The following is a 16342-nucleotide window of genomic DNA, read 5'->3' as shown; positions in this document are numbered from 1 at the left end:
AGAGAAGAAATAAAGAAAAAACAGTGAACAGATAAAGAAAAGATTATAAAGAACTGCCTTCTAGTATTAAGTAGTTATAAATGAGTTTATATTTTGCCCTTTCTCTAAAGTTACATCATAATTTCCTTCTTTTCATAGTTTACCATTTCTAATTACAAGTTCATTTTTTTCTTCCTTCAGCAAACAGTCCATAAGGGGTTCCCATCACTAATAAATGTGCTTATTGTCTTTTCTCTAGTCAAACAAGTCAATTTGGCATATCTGTTAATTCTACCATCTTTACCAATCATTCCTCCATTGTGGATGTTTCATTTTTGTGCATATAATAATCTTGCTGCAGTTATCATGTGCAACCAGGGTTACGTTTTACAGTCCTAAATGTAGGAGGCCCAAAGGTTGCAAAGGCCTTTCCCCTGTACTCAAGAGCAGTACCCCTCTTGATAATTTTAGTGTCCTAAAGAGAGAGAAGCCATCTCAGCTGTGGGCCTCCAGCTATGGGGGAAAAAATTCCCCTGGAAATGGAATCATAGCAAGTTTTATTCATTCAAATCTCACCCCAGTGTTTGTCATTTGATTTTTTTATGCTTACTCTGTAGTTTTTCCTCTTTTCATCATAGTGTGATTTTCCTGTTTAAATTACTTTAGCCTTAACCGCATCGGTACAATACCTTGACAACTGAACTGAAAGATTATTTTAAAGCTGTATTAATGAATAGCAAACCAGCATAGACAGACAGTCGTTGCTTGAACCTGTAATTCTACAATGCTAAATAAGGAAGCAACTTTGTAGGAAGTCCTGTACAAGTGTGTTTTGATTCCCAGGTGTTCACAGCTTCATCCAAATGATGCTTTAGGTCTAACCTTGACAGAATGAGGTTGGATTCAATTAAGTTGATGCAATTTTTTTTCTTCTTGTCTTTCCATGGATGAGTACCTTCTACTCCTCCAAACATGCTGAATTAAAATTCTCCTCATTCTGTAAGTTGGGATTCAGTATCACGAGAGCTGCACATTGACCAGTTTGGCTGCATTGGGTTCTACTGTGCCACTCAATTGTTTTTGGAAGAAGCATTGAGACAGGCAACCTACCCCAACCTCCAAGCAGTTCACTAAGGGACTCTTAGGTCTGCAGTTCCAAAATAGACAGGAGAGAAAGGCAATTGTGATGACATCTGGAACTTATCAAAGCTTTCTCTCAAATGGGCTTTGATCAAGGAAACCTGAGCCCTCTTCTCTGTGGGGTGGGGGAGAAAATCTGGCCTGGAGGTTTTCTTGGACTCTTTGTTTAATTATGCATCACGTAATTCATCAGGATTGCTGATGCTAGCCAGACACCCTTCTAGCAGTATCTCAAAAGCCTGAGTGATGCACTGAGGAAATTACACTGCATAGCAATATGCTGACCGGGTGTTGCTAATTAGAGATAATTTTAATTCTGTCTTCTCCAAGCAAATTAGTGCATGACAATGGAAAAGCTTTCACTGCTGTTCCAAATTATTACTTTAAAAAAAAAAGAAAACAATGTGTGTCACATAATATGCCAGCATTGTGAGGGTCTGAGGATGCTTTCATAAAAAGCTACCACCAATAGAATCATGACCCGTCAAAAGCGCGGAGGACAAAATCGCGCTCGAGGAAAGCGCGCATGTGACGTCATCACAGCGCGACGAAAAAAATTAAAAATTGAAATAAAATTAAAATTAAAGCAAGCCGATTCACATAAAGGTAAGGGTTAGGGTTAGGGTTAGGTTAAGGGTTAGGGTCAGGTTTAGAGCGTTAGCGTTAGGTTTAGCGTTAGGTTAAGGGTTAGCGTTAGGTTTAGCGTTACGTTAACGGTTAGGTTTAGGGTTAGATTTAGGGTTAGGTTAAGGGTTAGGTTTAGGGTTAGGTTTGGGGGGGTTATGGTAAGGTTTTAGCTTTATTTTTACATTTTTTGATCACAGCGCGATGTTTTCGTTGCGCTGTGATGACGTCAAATGCGCGCTTTCGTCGAGCGCGATTTTGTGGTGGAACCCAATAGAATTAAGTGGCCTAGCAAAGAGGTCATCTTGTTGGAAATAGGTTCCATTGAAAATAATATATCTTAATTTCTTCCAATAGGCAGCAAAAGATAAAGGTTCCCCTCACACATGTATGCTAGTCGTTTCCAGCTCTAGGGGTAGTCCTCATCTCCGTTTTAAAGCCAAAGGGCCAGTGCTGTTCAAAGACGTCTCCGTGGTCATGTGGCCGACATGACTAAATGCTGAAGGTGCACAGAACGCTGTTACCTTCCCACCAAAGGTGGTTCCTATTTTTCTACTTGTATTTTTCATGTGCTTTTGAACTGCTAGATTGGCAGAAGCTGGGACAAGTAACGGGAACTCACTCCATTATGTGGCACTAGAGATTCGAACTGCCGACCTTTCTGATTGACAAGCTCAGTGTCTTAGCCACTGAGCCACCACATCCCTTGTACCAATAGGCAGTACATGAATTTTATTGAGATCCTTATGCAAGCAGAGAAATAGCTGTTTCTATAAGTAGAATAGTATTCTACACTCCATAAAAGTGGCTAAAATATCAGAAATGAGTATGGGATACTTTAAATTTGTCAGAATTCCTCCCTGATTCCAAGCTGTAAGTGAATTAGGTATTGAGCATCATCTTGTCTTCCTACCAGCCCAGTGGTGGGTTCCAGATCCCGTTGCAACTGGTACAGGGAAACTGGGCCCTGCATCCACCACATGAATGTACACAGCGCGTGCACGTGTCCTTACCTTGCAACGCCTCCATGACACTTCAGCTGCTCAGTGGAGCGTCGCGCAGGCACCATGCATGTGCGCAGAAGCGCTGAAAAGCTCAAATACAGGTAAGGATCTTGGCCGAGCGGGTGGACCCGCCTGAGCAATGTACCAGAACGGTACCCGGTGCTCCGGGCAGACACCGTTACGCCCATACCGGAGCGTACTGTCTGCAACCCACCACTGTACCAGCCCCTTTTTAACATGGGGGGAAAATGGTGTGTGGAAGGTTCAGAAGAGGGTAGGAAAGGCTGCACCCAGAAGGTCTATAGATTAAAGGCTTCTCAGTCCCTCTACTATATCTTGAACCCAGTGTGAAATTTTATTTAGCCATTAACAAGTCAAAATTAGTTGTTCACAATTACATTATTTTTCTGCTGCTATTTGAAAATAATTTCAGCCAGACATGACAATATTTCTCAGAGGGCAGATGTCTGTAAAGTACGGCATTTATCAGACTATTCCAAAATCAGAATACTCTGAGCATTACAAAATTTCTGTCCATGACACTTATTTGGGATATGAAGATAAAAAGAACAGTTTATCTGGAATGGACATGTGAACACAAAAAGAAATATTAAAACATTCATCAAAAATATAAAACACAAGCTATTACAAATAATTTAAAATATTTTCCCCCACCAAATGGTGCAGAATTGTCTCTTATAAATAGAAAAGAAAATAGCAGTTTGCAAGCTGGATCTCTTGCTTGGTTAACCAGACTTTGGTTTTTCAAAGGGTCTTTGGTTTGCAAGTGCTTTTCAGTGAAAGTTCAACTATTCAATTCAGCAGCTTCATTTGATCGGAAGAAATCCAGCAACCTCCATCATCCTTCTTTGCTTTTCTTCATTAATTTCCTGCACCAGCACAATCAAATCACAATCCAAGTTAATAAATCTTGTTTGTGTTCCATGGTCATGCTCTAAAAAGAGGAGAAAAGGGGAGAAAATCAATGGAATAGAAGATAGCAAATATTTCTCAATGAATCAAATTTTCCTAATCAAATGCAATACATGTATCACCACTACTGTATTTCCTTAGTTTTCAAGGAGGTTGTATACGAGGCTTCCTCCTCAATTTATTTAGGGCAGTGGTTCCCAAACTTGGCAACTTTAAGACTTGTGGACTTGTGGACTTCAACTCCCAGAATTCTCCAGCCTGGCTGGAGAATTCTGGGAGTTGAAGTCCACAAGTCTTAAAGTTGCCAAGTTTGGGAACCACTGATTTAGGGTTTAAATGAGATGACCTCTTAAGGATAGTATCACTAAAGCAGCAGTTACTTTTCAGATTAGAAACCAAAAGTGGCTTAGCACAATGGTAAATGTTGGCCTCACTTACACAGTGAGTAAGAGCTACTTTCTCGACATCATGAAATGGTGGAAATATATTTGGGTTTGTAAGATTCTGATTTACCTTTACTGGTCAAATTTGGCCTGCAGCTTAGAGATTCTTAGCTGAGTGACTTCTCATTAGCAAAGTATTTTGAGAGTACTTTTCTCCTATCTGGTGGGTTCTATTTATGTTGGCACTCAAACTGATCAATGTATAAAAACCAGTGCTGGGAATTGGGAGGAGGATTATGGCCTTAGGGCATTTGGAAGGCATCTGACTGAAGAAGGCACTATGGTACTTGAAATTGATGAAACTTTGTGACACACCTGCTGCAAAGCACCTGAACGTCCACAGGCTTCTCAAATGACAGGGCAAGCCACATTCAGAGATACAAACACACATCAAGCTTTCGGCAATGAAGGATCAAAGCATATTCTACAGCAGTGTTTTTCAACCACTGTGCCGTGGCACACTAGTGTGCCGTGACATAGTGTAAGGTGTGCCGTGGGAGAATTACTTTATATATAGTCAATATAGGCACAGTTAAATTTTTTTAACATTTTCTAATGGTGGTGTGCCTCGTGATTTTTTTCATGAAAAAAGTGTGCCTTTGCACAAAAAAGGTTGAAAAACACTGTTCTACAGGGATCTCCAAAAGAACTTTCAACCCTAAGGGTTGCTAAGACGTGTTTCACAACGCTCCACTAGTCATTAACAAGTAACTGAATATACTGTATGTATTTTAGAAATAAGTGCTACTTTTGCTATGAAATCTTGTCACTTGACCCTTGTATCCCCTAAGAATTTTTGCTCAAAGTGTGTATAACATTGCTTAAATTTTAGCAGTTGGAAGCTCTCCTTCTGCCTTTGTGCACCTCCATTTTAGTTGTGTTTTAATAAAACCAAGAAAAATGCTAACCCTGAATTATATAAGTAACATTAATGGATGTTATTTTTTGAATTACCTTGCATCCCCTATTACAAGAACAATGATGCTAGCTCATTCTCCCTTAGTAGTTACAGTTACAATTAATGATAGTTTGTATCAATGAATCATCTAGCATGATTGGTTATCAGGTTGGGGAAAGGATGATCTGTTGTTGATTTAAGGTTGGTATATCTGTTGGGTTTCTGGCTACTTCTACAGATCACTGCCTCCTAGCAAAAATGCTAGTTGCAGCATTGGTGACTTCATCCTGCAGTTCAATATGCATTTCTAGAAGTAGATGCTGTATGTGTTGCCAATAGCTCTAGTTACTCAAGAGACAAAGAAAGTGAACACATTTCCTGAAGAACTCAGTACTAGTTCAATGGCTGCTTGTAGTCTATTTCTATCCTGCTTCCCTTGTATTACCAAAGCATTTCCTCTCTGGGTGACCCTTAATTGTGTTTTTAAAAAAATCCCTAAAGCTGTGCATCCATTAACAACTTCTTAAAGCAACAGCATCTTTCCCTGCAACCATGCAGGCTTGGTAGGAACATTGCAAACCTGGGAAAAGATGTCTTTGGTTTAGAAAGTTGCTAATATGTACTCCAAAGCATCATTTTATTTTCTCTTTAAACCTGAAGCAATGCAGAGCCCTCACTATGATGCCTGGGAATTTTAGACACAGTAATTTTGAAAAATTAGAAAGTGCATGTATACAACACTATATTTGCACATTTCCTTGTTGGTCAGAACATGGCTTGCACATGGTAAAAATGCTAGCTTAAAAAGAGAAGGATATAGTGATTACAATAGTGGGCTATAAGGCTGCACTGCAAGATCATTATTTAAAAAAACAGCAGGAAAGAGGTTAAGAAGTTCACTATGGGAAAAAAAATCAAAACATCTATGTGATTCTGCAGCTTGGATTCTCAATCTTTAACTAATTTTGGACATCATACTAAACCAGGATTTACAAATGTTAATGGTGAAGCAAAATCAAACATATTAAATCAAACCAAAATTTTATATCTCCCTGCACTCTAATAATTATCTTTTTAAATGGCTTCATCATCTTACATTTGCAGAAAAAGCAAATTATGTTTTTTCTTAAGTTTCCTCTTTGAAGGATAGCAGTCTAAAACACAGGGTCATCTTGCTCACAGATACATACAGGGCATCTCAGTTTGATGTGCGAACCACACCAGGACTAGCATAATGATTTAGCTGGCTTAGCTCCCTATGCACTGTTTTGTTAACCAGGGTCTACCTAGCATGTTGTGCTACATTCTACAGGGAATAGCCCAATTCATTAGCAAACACATTAGGCTTGCAGCTCACTTTCGTAACAATGTCCATTCCGTCTAGGCAAGAAGCCAGCTAAGAGAAACCTCTTTTGCAAAGGCGCCTTTCATTCGGGTTCCTTCACTGCCCACTTAAGGAACCGCTGCACTCAATCTCGTCTCCAAGAAAAGCCGACGGCTGGCCGGAGAATAAAGGAGCGGTGGCGGGGTGGGTGTGGGTGCATAACTAAAGAGGAACCATAACTGAAGAGGAATCATTCATCATGCCGCCAACCTCTTGAATCTTTTCCGGACGCTCGTATGCAGCCCTTGGGAACCATCTACGTCCTCTCACCTCGGCTAGGCTGGTCCGCGGGGGACTGGCAGGGCGCGGGGCTCAGGGCGCCCGAGCCAACCGCCGGTCGCGATTGCCCGCCGCCGCCTGCTCGACGGCCTCCTGCCGGCTCTTGAAGTCCTGGATGGCGCGCTTGTTCTGGAAGTCGATGAGCGCCATGGTGATGGAGGCGTTCCAGCAGCTCTCGCCCGGGCACCGAAAGTCGATCTCCTTGCGGTCCGTGGTGACGATGGTGAAGTAGACGTACTTGCCGGTGCGCTCCACGCAGTCCACCTTCTGGATGGAGCCGAAGCGCAGCTCTTTGGCGCGGGCCCTGCCGCTGCCGCCGCTGGCGGCGGCCTCGGGCGAGAAGAGGCTCAGGCTCTCCTTGCTCAGCACCACCTGCTTCTTCTTCCACAGCTGGAAGAGGCTGTCGCTGCGCTTCTCCAGCTCGCCCTCGCGGATCACCTCCGACGCCGGCCCGACCGCCGACGGCCCTTTCATGCTGCCCGCTCCCGGCCCGCTCTCACTTGCTGCTCCTGCACCGCCGCCGCCGTGCCACGCGACAATGACGCCGGCTCGCCCCCTCTCTGCTGTCGGGTGCCGGGGCTGCGCGTCCTGCTATATCGCACCAAGAGCCGTTTATGGCCTCGGAGTCCCGGCTCCACCTTGCTGCGAGTCTCCCCGCCCACGCTGTCGCCCGATTCCCTGGTGCCAGACAGGGCTCCTCCCTCCGTTCTCCGCCCGCGTTCTTGAACCCACGCTACAGATCGCGCCCCCTGGGGGGAGACGTGGTCCGACAAGGCGGAGGGTGCTGTGAGGATTACAACGATCGGCGCTAAAAAAAGGGGGGGGCGATAATGTGACGGAAAGATCGAATGCAAATTTCCGATTTTTCCTCAGTTGCGGGTATGGACAAACTTCTCTACTAGGTGGTAACTGAATACGTGAGCCACATTTGCCCAAAAGTCTTATTTTCGAGGCGAAGTGAATGAAGTTACTTTTGTAGGTGCTCAAGTTATGATGGTGCATTCTTGCGTTGCAAGGAACCATTGTGTGCAATTGCCAGAAGTTCGGAGTTCAGAATGCCAGATGGAAAGAGTTTTCTCGTGTTATTTTTTTAATTAGTGAAGTATAACAAAGAGGCAACATCAAAGACACACGACTACAACGATATCAATGAACAATGGTCCAGGGCCACCAGAAAACAAAGAAAAAGAATTTTATATCTCCCTTGACACCCAAAATGGTAAAAGGGGAAGTAAAGAAGAAGAGACACATCATAGATCATAGGTTATGATTAGCCTATGACGTTAGCATCTTCCATGTCACTCACACAGGTTAGGATGTGTAGGAAGTTATCACCCAGCCCTCTCTCAGAAAAATGAAATATCCTAGGAAATATTGAAAAGGTAGAATATTTCTCTGGATGTGAAAAGAAAGAAATATATTTTAAAAGACAGAATAGCTCCCTGTAGCTTCCTGCCCATCCCCACTTTCTCAATGGGCCATTAAGAAGGCCAAGCTACTCCACTTTACATAATAAAGGCTTCTCCACTTCAGCTGCAGGGGGGATGGGATTAAAGCATGATAATATTGACCCCAACTGACCACATGGCATCTGAGAATGCAACCAAACCTGGATTCAAAACACAGCCCAGAGAGTTGCTCCTGCATGGCCCCACGGGAGTCTGACAACCAATCAGAATACATTTCTTACACAGGAACAGGAAACAGAGAGGTGGGACTGAACAGGTTATAAAAAGCCTAGCAAGCCCCTTCCTCAGCCCTTCTCTTCTCCACCAACATTGAAGCATGTGATCATCTTTTCTGTTCAGGGCTCAAGCCATGTGGTCCTGTCCACCAATAAATCATCTTTCCAAGCAGCCTCCATGTCTCCACTCTCCAGTGTCTTTTTCCCCACTTGGAGCTGAACCCAGAAGGACATTTCTTTCATCAGATGCAGGAAGGAAAGCGGATTGCATTGGCATACCCAGCCCCTGATTTCTGCATACTTCTTGGATGGTTGTTACAGAGTGATCTTAGCTGGTCTTAGAGATCTGAGCAAGCTGAGCAGTGTGGGACAGGACGTGATCTACAAAAGCCTGAGATACTGCAATTGCCTGCTTTTGGCAAGGGTGATGCGAACCCAAGTGAAAAGTTCCTCCTTACATTACACCCTAATCCAGAAGTCCAATCACTCCCTAGCAAACCAATGTCATTAGTCAGGGGAAATGGGCATTATTGTCTATGCGTGGAAGCATCCATTGTTCATTCACAGAAAAACAAAGCATACGTTTAGGCATACATGTGGAAACACAAATGTTAATATTTATATAAAAATCCCAGTGTTTTGAGAATCCATTAGTTGCAGACAATAAGAAACAAAATACCGTAAATAAAACAGTTGCCCTAGAAATGATAAGCAATAGTAGCAAATTACAAAATAATGACAAAATAACAGAAGTTTGTCAATACCATTTCCATTCTGTTCGAATCCTATATGAAGTTTAGCATCTTCCATGGCACTCACATGAGTATATCACTTTTGAATCATCTGTGAATGTGATTCATTTCAAATCTTAAAATAGCTTCTAAGATCAAGGAATGGCTGTTCCAAGAGACCAAGCATCTGGAGGGCAGCAAACCAGGGATATAAGGCCTTGTATTTTGAGGGGCCCTTAATCCCAACAAAGCTATAATATGCAAACGTTCAATTCCACGTTCCTTCATGTCTTTTGATGAAATATTTCCATCTGGTTTAAACTTTCTGAGCCTATTGCTTTCATTGCTCATGTTGATTGTAGATGATGGGACCCCTGTCCTACAAATCTGGAGATCTCATAATACTGGAGAAGTCTCCTCTCCAGCTCACTTAGGTTTTGCAGGACAGGGTTGTTGCCAAGCTCCATTTGGTGAATCAGCTGCAGCTACTCCACAAAGGAAACTTCTTTTTTGTGTCAGAGTTCCTGGAATAGAAGCCATTTCCTTTTTTTTCCCCCCTAGGAAACTTGAAGTGCCTATAATTTGTTGCTTATGTTAATAATGTTAAGCAAATCACACCTCCTTTTTTCCTCTGATGACACTTTGGGGCAATTCTGTGAGGGAGATGATGTGACTCTCCAAATGCAAATTTGAATTTGCCCAAAGCATGATCTAGATGTTACCTTGATGAAATACAAATGTGAGAAATATTAGGTAAAATGTAATGTGGTGCTTCCTCCTTGGGCTGAATCACCATGGTGGTGTTCAGATAATATGCTAAGCATTAGTTAGAAGACAAAAGACTTTATTCAGAGAGACGGTTTTTGGCAGACTTAAGAGAAGTTGCCACCATGTGGGATATTTTTCCAACTTGCCAGTAACCTGGAATACCAGGCTGATCTGATGTCCCTTCCAAGGACTGATCTAATTCCGTTTTGTTTAACTTCTTAAACCAGCCAAAGTTGACCAAGTGCAGCCACATATTGATTCTGGTGTTATTTACCCAAGTTTCACTGGGAAAAAAAGCATTGACCTGGTTCATATTATATACTAAATTATAAATTATAATTACAAAGTACAGAGGTTGAGTATGATAGGTAAACCCAGCCAGTGTGATTTGTCGAATTGGACTTAGTATATTATATGAATGTATCCATAGTACTTGTAAATTGTGGTTAATGTCTGCATTCCATTCATTTGTTTAAATATTTCACATATGTTGTCTTGAATGGGGCCTGGTGTCCTTTCATATTTGGACTGTGTTTATCTAAAGGCAGGGTCCCAAACTATTGGTGGCTTGAAGAGCGACAAAAGTTATTAAAGATTACTTGCCAAAAGAAAAAAAAGTAAACATTTGGCAACTTTCAGTAATTGGGGCCACCCAGAGAACACACATACCAGAAGCTCTTGAGACAATCACTTTAGTTACTTTAGTTATCTCCTAGGAGGCTGGGCATTGGATGGGTGGCTATGGGAAAGCAACAGAAGGGAAGAGTTTGTTTCCTGTTTGGCAAATCCAGCAGCTCCAGGCAAAGGAAAGAAACAAGAGGTTGCATGAGCAATGCCAAGAGTGAGAGTAAGTATATATTATATTTGCAGGAACAGTTTTTGGCACATACAATCCCTTACGTACGTATATTTATATGTGGGTATACTGTAGACTCAGCATAGCCATTTTCTGAATGAATGCATACATTCAGGAATGGCCTTTCCCAAGACTTTCCTGTAATAACGCCTGTTTTCTTTGTTGATATTTTGTGAATAAACAATTCTTTTTTAAAAAAAGCATCTGATTAATCAGCAGTGCAAATAAAGCTTCTGCACCAGGTGCAGTTGAAAGCACCACTTTTTGTAAGACTAGGAACAGCAGCACATTCCCTGAATTCCTGAGTTTGAAGAGCTGTATCTAGTTTCATGAGATTAAAAAACAAATGCAAACATTCAAGATGGAAGTAGTTTAAAGTTTGTTTAAAGCGGTATGTCACATCAACAATGTGATAATCAGCAAAATATTGGAAACTGACTGCAAAGTATAGCAAGTCGCTATAGAACCAAGCTAAAAATATAAAGTATTGATGCATTCCTAAAAGGACAGAATAAAATCTGTCTGGGATTAGAAAGCTTTTACTCTGTATTAAGCGATAGGTAAAGAGGAAGCCCAGTGAACATCTAATATGGCCTAAGACTATTGAATTGTTATTAATTAAAAATTCAAAAATTAGGTACCTACCAAAGAAGCTTCTTCAGTTCTGACTCACAACTGAAGAAGCTTCGTGGATGAGAAGTGAAATGTTTTCAAGGAAAAACAAAGTCCAATTGCCTTTTAAAAAAGAACCTTTGGGACAACCAGGACTTGAATGACTGAGAAGCTCCATAGATAGTTACGGGTACATAACAGTTCATTCCAGATGAACATCAATATGACTTCATTTGATTGACTGTATGCCAAGTCATTGTCAACTCTTAGCTCCCACATAGAGTTTCTCCATGAATGATTTATTAGAGAACAAAAAGAAAAATGATGTCATATGTAATGAGGAAATCATTTGTAATGGCAAAATCCATCATTTCCCAAGTGCTTCCTGAAATTAAACAAAGTGGATATTTGTTTGATAAACCCATAAACTGATTTCCTTTGGCCTCAGTCCTCATGAAGAAAAATAAAAAGGATTTTATAGCATTTGCACAAAGGAAGTGGTCAAAGTATAATTACCTAGCATCTTAGACTATGGAAATTCCTCTTTACTTCAGTCAAGCAGGCAGTAACCAATACTGTTAAATAATGTCATCCTGTGTACTAATATTTATCTGATTGGCATTCCTTTCTTCTAAGCAATTTTTAAATGTTTCTAAATTATTCTTACAAACCAATATGCATCTTTGGGTGGTGAGAAATAAGCCTTTTCTGATAAGTAGAAAATTCATACTATTTATTTACAACCTAATTAATTCTTAACATAGTTGCTGATAATTTTACCCTGCCATAGTTTTATAACTTTCAATTTAAGATATTTTTGTGTTAAACCTTCAATCACTCTGAGAATACAATTAGTGATTATAATTACCACTACAGGAAATTGTTATAATTATTAATAAATACATACTGTACATATTAATAAATTAACGCTTAGCATATTTGACCATTCAGTTTACTAAGCCTCTTTTGATCTGTCAAGACTTCATAGACCTGAAGTTCCATTTATTCATTAAATAATTGTCATGATGAAATATCATCCTTGCTAGCATAATTTTGATTATCTTTCAGAATAATTTAAATTACTATACAGTAATAAGTTAATTTTTTGCTTCCATTACTTTAACTTATTGGTTAATGATTTCTATTGCAAATGGCGATTAGCCTATATATGTATATGTATGTATATGTATATGTATATGTATATGTATATGTATATGTATATCGATCTATCGATCTATCGATCTATCGATCTATCGATCTATCGATCTATCGATCTATCGATCTATCTATCATCTATCTATATAAAATGGCTGTGTGTGCGTGTGTTCGTGTGTGTGTGTGTGTGTGTGTGTGTGTGTATTTTCTAGCATAACTCTGGAATGCCTTGAACAATTTCAACCAAACGTGGTACACAGATGACTTACTTTCTGGAAACAAATACTGTGCAGGGTAAGACACGCCTAACACCCCTCGGGTTGGGGGGCTGTTCTGTTAAGATAAGCCTCTTGTGCCTTAAATGGCTTCTACTGTACAGCGCAGTGGGCTTGCCATGGTAACGGCTTCACAGTACTCCACAAGGGGGCTCCCTCTGGTAAGGGGGAAAATCCAACATTAGAAATTACGTTTGATCCGAACATTTTAATAAATACCTGGGCAATGCTGGGTCATCAACTAGTATTTTATATTAAAAATCAAAATAGAAAGATTAAACTTTGTCTTTGTTAGCTTCAAGCTTTAATAGTTTCTTTCAATACATCAGAAACTACATTTATCCCTCTTCAGAAAATTAGAGTGCTGTTCCTACTCATTTAATTCAATACCTGTAAAATTACCAATCATATTTCAAAAGGCTATAGCCAAAGTAGTCAAACAGAGGCAGGATGTGGATAATCACACCAGATAGACTCAGCTACAATTAATACCTAATACATAGCACTTCATTTTTGGAGTGTGAGCAATCTATATTGAACATGTATTTTGGAGCAGCTGAAAAAAGGAATATATGATTTGATAAAGTCACTCAATGCCGCACTATTACTGCTCCCTTCTTCCCATCAGGAAATGTGCTGAAATGGGTTTTGGTGTATGTTGCTCTTTTATAGGTTAACATGACCCAAGTAAAACCATCAGTGCAGTAAAATTTTCAGATTCCACAGCTATCAGGAAGCTCGGTCGGTCTCAAAAAGCTAAACAGGATTGGACTTGATTAATATTTGGATGAGAGATCACCAGAAAATTCTAAGATTTTATGTTAGACTGGGAAATGCAAAAAAATATAGACAAAATTTGTTAGAAACCTGTCCAAGGTGTCTCTTGGAAGAAAATGCTGAGCTCTATCAGTTCTATCTTCTAGAACAGTGTTTCTCAACCTTGGCAACTTGAAGATGTCTGGACTTCAACTCCCAGAATTCGCTGGCTGGGGAATTCTGGGAGTTGAAGTCCAGACATCTTCAAGTTGCCAAGGTTGAGAAACACTGTTCTAGAAGCTAGTTTAAATCAAATTGTGGAGTCCTTAGTGCTCTCGGAACTTGGTTGCTTGATTACAAACATCAATTACCTGACCAGATAGCATCCTCAATGCTAGTGAATGTGGTGCGGGTGTGGTTGTCTCTTTGGCAGTTCTTTGATTAAGATATTGTTTTCAGCTTTAACATTTGTTTCCTTGGTAATTCCTTGGTGTATTGTGTTCTGCTTGATTGTTTGGTGGTTAATCCCTGTTTAACTGGGTGTTGGCTGTTGGAGAGGATGTGTTCTGGGTATTTTGTTTCCTTTTTAGTTTTTTTTTATTGTCTCTTTTCAATAGTGTATAAATGTGGTTTATTTCTATGTGTCTATTAATGGCTTGTTTGTCTGAGTGCCAAGCTTCCAGGAATTCTGTAGCATTTTGGGGTTTACTGAGGATGCTCAGTTTTCCAGCTGAAACTATGGTTGGATCTGCCCATGTGTTGAGATATTAAAGAGTTTTCATTGTGTCTTCTGATGGCCAATTGGTTCTCATGGTTGTGCTCTGCTAGCATTCTGCAGCCTGTCTTATATAGTGGCCATTACAGTCCTTAGACCAGTGTTTCTCAACCTTGGCAACTTGAAGATGTCCGGACTTCAACTCCCAGAATTCCCCAGCCAGCGAATGCTGGCTGGGGAATTCTGGGAGTTGAAGTCCGGACATCTTCAAGTTGCCAAGGTTGAGAAACACTGCGCTTAGACTGTATGTTGTAGATTACTCCTATTTTTTCGTCTTGGGTTACTAGGTCTTTTGATATGAAATTTTGGAAGGCTTTAGCTAGTTTGTGTGCTATGGTGATGCCATGTGATTGCAACAGTCTGTTGGTTGTTTCTGATATATATTGTAATGTACAACAATATTAGCCTTTCAATATCTTACTGTATGTTGGTTATACAGTAGTAGATTGAGTGGTCAGGCATATTTTGATAAAGCTGCATGGGTATCGATTTTCTTAGAAGATGTTGTACAGACAGTCTATTTCCTTTTGTATTTGTGTGTGTTCTGGGTTGCTGCAGTCCATTATGCTTGCCTGAATAATGTAACAACTCTTTTTGTAGGAGATTGGGTTGTTACTTTGTTATGGAATAATCCCATTAGTATGGATTATTTTTCAATAGACTTGTGTTTTTTAATTTGCTGTCATTTGAAAAAAGAAAAAAGTATAATCTTACATTAAATTTCTCAGCGACCTGCATGTTCAGCAAAATGAATTAGTAGGAGTTCTCTGTTTGGTCAAACTGTTCAGATGATGAGCTTGTTGCAAAGTTGTATGAACTCAGTGGAAACAGACTGCTTGCTCCACAGATAACTGTCTGTTTTCATTCAGGCGTAACCAAGATATAAATCATAATTAGAGCACAATATCTTACACATGTTAACACTTGCTTTTCAACCAGGCTGTGTCTCCCATATTGTAATCCCTCAAACTTTGGTGATGCTGCTGATATCACAAAACAGTAGGGATGCCTGAAGCATAATTCTTTTGCAATTGTCCAAATTTTGAGAAACATGTTTATTCCATGATCTCACCTCTTCCTTTGTCAATGTAATAGTGTGTTAGAATGGTAAAATAAGTGGCACTCAGGGCAACAATAAAATATTCTCCTAGTTGGGGAAGACATTTGTATTGGGTAAATAATAATTCTTCCTCTATTTATTCCTCTATTTATTATAACTTGCAAGGTGTAAAAAAGATTTTGATGCTGCTGTGAACTCTTTGGATAAAAGATGAAATACATTAAAAATACCTTTTGACCATACCCATAACATTACGAAAAGTTTAGTTCGGTTTATACCGGTAGTTCTTGACTTGCAACCACAACTGAGCCCAAAATCACTGTTACTGAGCGAGACAGTAGTTAAGTGAATTTTGCACCATTTTATGATCTTTCTTGCCACAGTTGTTAAGTGAATCACTGCAGTTATTAAGTTAGCAGCACAGCTGTTAAGTGAATCTGGCTTCTTCATTGACTTTGCTTGCCAGAAGGTTCCGAAAGGTGGCCCCTAGGACACTGCAACCAGCATAAATATGAGTCAATTGTGAATTTTTATCATATGACCATGGGGATGCTGCAGTTGTCCTAAGTGTGGGAAAAGGTCATAAGTCACATTTTTCAATGTTGTTGTAACTTCAGATGGTCACTAAATGAACTGTTGGAAGTTGAGGACTATTTGTAGACAGCCCCTAGCTTCCTTAACCAGACATATGTCCTCTGGATCGTGAAGGACACTTTCACTTTGGAGGAACATGTAGTACTATCAAAGTCTAATCTGATTTCTCATGAAATATAGTTTGCAGTCACGGTGACAATGTCACTAATCAGGGGAGCAGAACACAGCAAACTTGAGGACCCTTTGTGATCTTAATGATGTTGGGAACAATGTTCGTTGCTTTTAGTAAAACAAAAAAATGGACGTCTTTGCCAGAGATGAAGATAAAGGTAAAGGTTTCCCTCACACATATGTGCTAGTCGTTCCCGACTCTAGGGGGCGGTGCGCATCTC

General features: G+C 40.2%; 1 protein-coding gene across 1 annotated transcript; it reads right to left on the bottom strand.

Moving 5' to 3' along the window:
* Nucleotides 1-3081: 3081 nt before the first annotated feature.
* Nucleotides 3082-7286, bottom strand: LOC116514190 (pleckstrin homology-like domain family A member 2). The gene is made up of 2 exons (XM_032225665.1): nucleotides 6676-7286; nucleotides 3082-3702 (listed from the first exon to the last, which is right to left on the bottom strand). The coding sequence occupies exon 1, from the start codon at nucleotides 7156-7158 to the stop codon at nucleotides 6718-6720; it is 441 nt and encodes a 146-aa protein (XP_032081556.1). The 5' UTR covers nucleotides 7159-7286; the 3' UTR covers nucleotides 3082-3702; nucleotides 6676-6717.
* Nucleotides 7287-16342: the final 9056 nt, after the last annotated feature.

This window comes from Thamnophis elegans, chromosome 1, assembly GCF_009769535.1.
Source record: "Thamnophis elegans isolate rThaEle1 chromosome 1, rThaEle1.pri, whole genome shotgun sequence".
NCBI lineage: Eukaryota > Metazoa > Chordata > Lepidosauria > Squamata > Colubridae > Thamnophis > Thamnophis elegans.
This window is presented reverse-complemented; position numbering and strand designations above follow the sequence as displayed.

What these genes read in the sequence shown, in the direction of transcription:
- LOC116514190 (XM_032225665.1), bottom strand. Translation starts at nt 7,158, where the DNA reads ATGAAAGGGCCGTCGGCGGTCGGGCCGGCGTCGGAGGTGATCCGCGAG.